This window comes from Chanodichthys erythropterus, chromosome 15, assembly GCF_024489055.1.
Source record: "Chanodichthys erythropterus isolate Z2021 chromosome 15, ASM2448905v1, whole genome shotgun sequence".
NCBI classification, from domain to species: domain Eukaryota; kingdom Metazoa; phylum Chordata; class Actinopteri; order Cypriniformes; family Xenocyprididae; genus Chanodichthys; species Chanodichthys erythropterus.
Genome location: NC_090235.1, coordinates 24,524,762 through 24,531,468, shown reverse-complemented (window position 1 = coordinate 24,531,468; position 6,707 = coordinate 24,524,762). Strand labels below are relative to the sequence as shown.

The 6,707-nt window shown below is 39.3% G+C and overlaps 1 protein-coding gene across 2 annotated transcripts; it reads right to left on the bottom strand.

Moving 5' to 3' along the window:
- Window positions 1-22: 22 nt before the first annotated feature.
- Window positions 23-6,498, bottom strand: ak2 (adenylate kinase 2). 2 transcript variants are annotated; one of them, XM_067411522.1, is made up of 7 exons: window positions 6,323-6,498; window positions 5,156-5,281; window positions 4,872-4,982; window positions 4,000-4,094; window positions 1,073-1,145; window positions 790-985; window positions 23-220 (listed from the first exon to the last, which is right to left on the bottom strand). In XM_067411522.1, the coding sequence occupies exons 1-7, from the start codon at window positions 6,419-6,421 to the stop codon at window positions 213-215; spliced, it is 708 nt and encodes a 235-aa protein (XP_067267623.1). In that variant the 5' UTR covers window positions 6,422-6,498; the 3' UTR covers window positions 23-212. The 2 variants fall into 2 exon arrangements, with proteins under 2 accessions (XP_067267623.1, XP_067267622.1); XM_067411521.1 differs by lacking the exon at window positions 23-220 and having other exon boundaries at window positions 227-985.
- Window positions 6,499-6,707: the final 209 nt, after the last annotated feature.

The window sequence follows — 6,707 nt, the reverse complement described above, 5'->3', positions numbered from 1 at the left end:
ACAATGAATCAACAGCTTCATGTAAGGTAGTAGAAAATAGTTTTCCAAGTTTATTGGAGGTATTCAACTGGGTTTCAGTCAAATCTGTGATCATTACAAAAACACTCACTACAAGGAATGATCAAAATTAACATCTGAGACACTTCCAGCTCCCCCTTTCCCCCATCCATTATTTTCACATCTGGATCAAACTGGATGGGAGAAACTGGATTTCATACAGCTGCAGAAGAAAAGAGACAAAGGTCCACAAGTGAATTAACGATTCAACTCAGGACACAAATAAATACATATTAACTAATAAGGCAATTCATTATTATATTATTATTGTTATCATCATGTTTACATTCAGCGATCAAACAAAGTATTCACATGACCTCTACTGGATATCATGCATTACTACAAGATCCAAGTCTACCAGAAATGATAATTAGTAAATATTCTAATGAATTATCACATTTCACTTTGTAAATGGTGCAAATGAAATAACCATACCTTTTTACAGGTGTCTGGTTAGAGCAAAAAGTGCTAAAGAGCCTTCAGTATATGAAATCTGAACATAATCAATGAGACTACATTTATTTTGAGTCTACAATCAGCATTTAATATTTCATAGCCTTGTTTGCCAAAAGAGCTTCGTTATCCATTGCACAATAGGCAGCAGATGAATCAAAACCATGTCTAAAGACAAACTCATAAAGAAACATGAGAGGAATCAAATAAAGGGTTATAATGCATATTAGGAAAGAGGGTATGCAGAGAGGATTTAGACAAAATAAACTAGATCTTTACAGGTAGCAGCAGAGAAGGCAGCAAGGATGGAGGCAAAGACGAGGTCGGGGGACTGAGCAGCATCAACGGCAGTGTGCAGGCCGCGGGCACTGTAGTACTGCACCAGAGGAGCCGTCTGCCGGTGATACGACTCTAGCCGGGAGCGCAGAGTGTTCTCGTTGTCGTCACTGCGACGAATAAGAGGCTCGCCGGTCACCTATGGATGTATGGATCAGATCAAAACTTTACAGCAATGCTCGTAAGTTGTCATATTAATACGAATCTGAACAGTTTGGTTTCTCACATCATCTTTCATAGGCTCTTTGGGGGGGTTGAACTCTTCATGGTAAGATCGGCCACTGGGCTGGTGAATGAGCCTGAGGAACAGAATGGAATATATTACACAAAGTCAGCATTAAATCATGTCTGGACATTTATATTAGTTATGGAATATTGTAGTATTTATTATAAATGATTTATCTGTGCACATTACTTTTTTAATTCATGTGCCCTCATAATATTTAATTAGCATATCTACTCCTCTCTCTCTCTTGCAACATCTCTTCTCTATGGAAGCTTGTTTCCACCACCGAATAAAAAATAAAAAAGGTAATTGCAGCTTTTTTCTCGCAATTGCGAGTTTACATCTAGCAATTCTGACTTTTTTTCTTCATAATTGTGTGATTAACTCTCAATTGCGAATTATAAAGTCAGAATTGCAAGATATATACTCGCAAACCTGACTTTTTTCTCAGAATTGCATGTTTATATACATAGGCGCCGATTTATGTTTCTGCCGGTGGGTGCCCAGTAAGCCCCACCCCCCACACACACCTTTTTTTCTTTCTTTTTTTTCGTACTACTATTATAGACAAATCCAATATACAGATACAATGTGTTCGTGCTGCCCATTGGTCTCGTGGTAGAGTTTTCGTTAATAGAGGCAGAAATTCCCCCCTGCTTTAATTATCAGCGGTTCGAATCCGCCCTCACATAGTTTTTTTTTTTCTCATTAAGATCAAATAAGTTTATGATTGTATATCAATACCAGGGAACGTCAACTGGATGTTTCATTTGAATTGACCCAAAACAAGCACATTCTTTTCATGAGTGTTGTCGTGCTCTCGCTGAAATCTGATGATCAGACAGTAACGTTACCAAAAGGTAGCCTACACTGTATTATTTCGTCAGTCAGTCATGAAAGTCAGGTGTTTAAAAGCTTCTGTGAACTTTAAATCCAGGAAAGAAGACCATTTTAGGGACAGGACAGTTTTGAGTTCTGATTCTGAATCTGAGCGAGCGCGAGAGTGATGGAAATCCGAGTTGAGATTTGTGCTCGCTCAACCCGATCTCACGGCAATTCGAATTGGTCGTGAGATAGCGTTGGCTCGCTCAACACTGGACGCGCTCTGGACTTTTTACTTTAAAATAACGTCATTGAAACGGACTTATCTATATATAAGGATCGTTTCTGATCACAATCTGCATTGTAAAAAGCGCTATATAAATAAAGGTGACTTGACTTGATAGCTGCAAACGATTTTTTTTTCTTGGATAATGGATCCATGGATAATATCTCGTTATCCATAATGGATCCATGGATAATATCTCGTAATTTTCCGTGGGTGCTCGACCATTTCCGTGGGTGCTCCAGCCACGGGATCGGCGCCTATGTTTATATATCAATTCTGACTTTAACATTAGCCTTTCGCCGAGCCCCGCCCCCCTTAGTTACTGTTGCTTTGGTCCGACAAGCCGTGGCGCTGTCACTCCACACGCAGTGAAAAATACATCGCGGAACAAAGAGGATACTGACCACACATCGACAGACAAGACAGAGCAGGTTACTTATGATATTAAACAAAGTCCCAGCCTTCAAACCGTGTAGTTATTAAATAAATTCAAACAATAAAAACCGTTTTGTTGCTCTTTAATGTGTCGTGACCATGGTCGTGACAGATTGCTGTAGATCCTCAGCTCAACCGCTCGTAAAAACCGATCATCTCTTCCTATTAGTCCATGAATGAATGTTGTTTCAAACGCAGAAAGACGTCAATACACCCCATTTTTTCAAGTTTAACTCCACCGAGGTTAATCTTTTAACTGGCTGCTTTGTCGGACAAAATGGCGGATGCGGCGTTCTGATTGGTTAGATCGCTTGTTAATCAAACTCCGGGCGAAAGGTCAAATTGAGCGATAAGTCAGAATCGCGAGTTAAACATTCAGAATTGTGAGATATAAAAGTCAGTCTTTTTCCCTTCAGAATTGGACTTTATAACTCGTAATTGCGATTTTTTTTAATCTTACAATTCGGAGAAAATAAGAATTGTGAGATAAAAAGTCGCAATTACCTTTTTTAAAATGTTTAATTCAGTGGCAGAAACAAGCTTCCATACATCTCTTCTCTGATGACGTGTTTACTCGCGTGAGAGCGGGAAAACCTGTCACTCGCATGAGATCGACCAATAGCAAACCATAACCATCCATTCAATTCTCGATAGACAAAATCAAGTCCCGTCCTACATATTTTCTTGTTCTAGAATCTGTTTCACTTGGATATACGTCACAGTAGGCAACAAAAGACTAATTGCAACTTTCGTTTCATGCCGACTTGAAGTAGGAATTAAATGAAAACTCATTTGTGCATGTTTGAGTTGTTTTTAAAAATTCTACCTCTTAATATTTAATTAAAATATTATAACTGGACCGTCTGGTGAAAATGACAGACTTCTCCGTGGTGACATAAGCAGTACTTCTCCAATTATTTCGTCGGCTTAAACTCCGCCCCTGCAAGCTAATGTTCATCTGCTTCACTTCTGAGTGCAATGGCCACATCTCAAAAACCAAACAACCGATGCACAGATCCAAGTACCTGTCCAATATTTACACTTAAATGTACAGAAAAGATCTTGTCACGTTGTTTTGCAGGTTTAAACAAATATCTCACTATCATGCTTTACAATTCTTACTTGAAAAAAGGAGGAAGTAATGAGGAGCACTTCCTTATTGACTTGCAGTGAACACTGCACTGCATTTTCCTGCCACCTCATTAAATATTACAAAACCAAAAGTGTTTGACCTCTTGTATTTCCTACCAAGAATATATGTCTTCACTTATTCTTGAAATGAGTGTGACGTTCTATCCACTACATCCAATTTTCATTAAACTAAGCTATTAGAATACATTAGTGTGATGATGCTTCCAATTTACAGGCCCCTCCATCCTCATACCTCCCACAGATCCTGCGTACTAGCAGAGAGTCATCAACAGAGAACTCAACCACGGAGTCCAGTTTCTCAGTACGCTTCTCCAAAAGGCCGTCCAGCTAAAATTGAGAAAGAGAGAGGCAATGGTTCACAGACACATTCTTGTGGAGCAATCAGCCAATCAGAACTGGGTGGCAATTTCAAATCGAGGACTTCATGTGTTACGCCCTTTTTATTACTATAGATTAAAGATGCATTTAGGTCCGTTCACACCAAGAATGATAACTATGGCTGTGTCCCAAATGGCACACTTCATATGCACTTATGGTCTTGTGGACTTACAATGGCCGACGCCTACGTGTCAGTCCATGAGACCGCAGGGTGTCCCATTTGTCAACTTGGGTTTTAGAAGGGTGCTTGCGAGCGCCCCCGATGCACACTTTTTCAAGCCTGCACTGAAGCAAGCTCTGCTGCAGACTTCTACCTGACAGTACAAACGGAATTATGTCATGAAAGTGCGGACTTAGAGGAAGGGTTTAGGATGCCATTTGTGACAGGGCCTATATTAGCGCCCGCACCAACGAACGATAACGCTCTATATTCTAAGCGCACACTGCAGGTTTGTTGTCTGTCGCTTTAAAGCAGGATGGATTCTGATTGGCTGTTAAATGTTTTTATCGTTCATCAGCTGAAAAAAAGATCACTCTGAAAGTGATCCCAATGATATTGTTTCTCTGTGTGTGTCGTTATCATTATAGTTGTGGTGTGGACTGTGCTATTCTTTTATATGTAGAATGATTTTTAAAACTATATCATAATATTATAGTTATCGTCCTTGGTGTGAAAAGGCCTTTATAGACGGTCAGTTGATCACAGATTGTCACAGAAGTCCTCACCATTTCTGCCTGCTTGACAGTACGAGGGAAACCGTCCAGCAGGAATCCATTCTTGCATGCAGGTGTGTCCAGATTGTTGTCTATGAGCTCCACCACCATCTCATCACTCACCTAAAGGAAAGGTGTTGAACAGAGATTCAGGACTTTATCCCTGAGAGACCAAACAAACATACAGGAGAAGAACAAATCTAGTGGTGTCAGAATTTAAATATTAAAAAAAATATATATATAAAACTGTTTACACTGAATATATAAAATATTACACAGAATATCTATTAATTTACCAGTTTGCCAGCATCCATGGTTTCCTTCAGACGCTGACCGAGCTCTGATCCCGATGCCACCATGGCCCTCAGCATGTCCCCAGTAGCTAAATGACACACACAGTACTTCTCTGCAAGCTTGGGTGCCTGTAGGGGTGAAATAAAACAAATTTTATATTTTATATATTTTATAATATATATATATATATATATATATATATATATATATATATATATATATATATATATATATATATGCAGCATTGCTGTTTTCAATATTGGCAAAATTCAGAAATGTTTCTTGCGCAGCAAATCAGCATATTAGAATGATTTCTGAAGGATCGTGTGACACTGAAAAGTGGAGTAATGATGCTGAAAATCAGCTTTGAATCAGGAATATATTACGATTTAAAATATATACAGATTGAAAAGAGCCATTTTAAATTGTAATATTTAATATATGATCAAAACTAAAAATCTCAATCACAGTTCTGTTGTAACCACATTCATAAGCCAAGTTTGAACTATATTACTGATGAGCAACAGTATTGCTCAGTATCAGCAAGCAGTACTGCAAACCAAGCATCTTTTGTGTAAGCTGATATGCTCATTCTTTATGGTCTATTGAGTGGCATGGTCGTTCAACAGGACAGAAAGAACTACAACTTTCCAGTGGTCACCAAGTTGAGTGTCACATTAGATCATTCCACATTTGCACTGAATGAACAGACTGATCAGAGCCCATCTGATAAAGCCCAGGGCAACAGGACACTGCTTTTAAAGAGACAGTAACACATGCTGGTTCACATGGTGTAATATTTGGTTTAGTGCAGTTAAATTAATATTTCAACCTAAAATGTATATCCTGCAGTCATTCCAAACCTGTATGACTTTCTTTTTCTTCCGTGGAGGTGAATGAATGTTAGGCAGAATGACAGTCTCAGTCACTATTCGCTTTCATTATATGGAAAAGGGTGAATGAAAATGAATGGTGACATTCTGTCTAACATCTTGCTTTTGTTTTTCATAGAAGAAATAAATCCGTAATGGTTTGGAATAGCATGTTGACAACAGAATTTTTTTTTTTTTTTTTGGGTGAACTATCGATTTACAAGTGTACTATCTATCCTGCTTCTGCCTAAGAGTTAAATCAGAATGAGCCACGCGGCCCTTCACATGAACCCTCACCTGAGTCCCCTTCCCCGCACCGGGAGGGCCGAGCAGAATGGCTCGAATGCCTTTTCGTACACCGGAGACGGTATCATCTGCTTGCGTGCTGGGGGCCATGGTTACAATGTGTAAACGAACTATAGACACTTCTCTCCACTACACACTTCGTATCCGCAAACTCACACAGCCGAGAAAGGAAGTGGAAACGCCTCCGATTGCTGACTATGGATTCAAAGGCCCGCCTTCTTGGACCAGACCACCAATCTGATTGGCCAAGGGCACGCCTTTTATCCACAGCGCGAGCTCATTGGATAAACTCGAATACCTCAGTGACATTTTGTATCCGGAATTTGGCCTGTAATGATATCGCACATCAAGTAGATTTGATAAGGCACAAAATTAA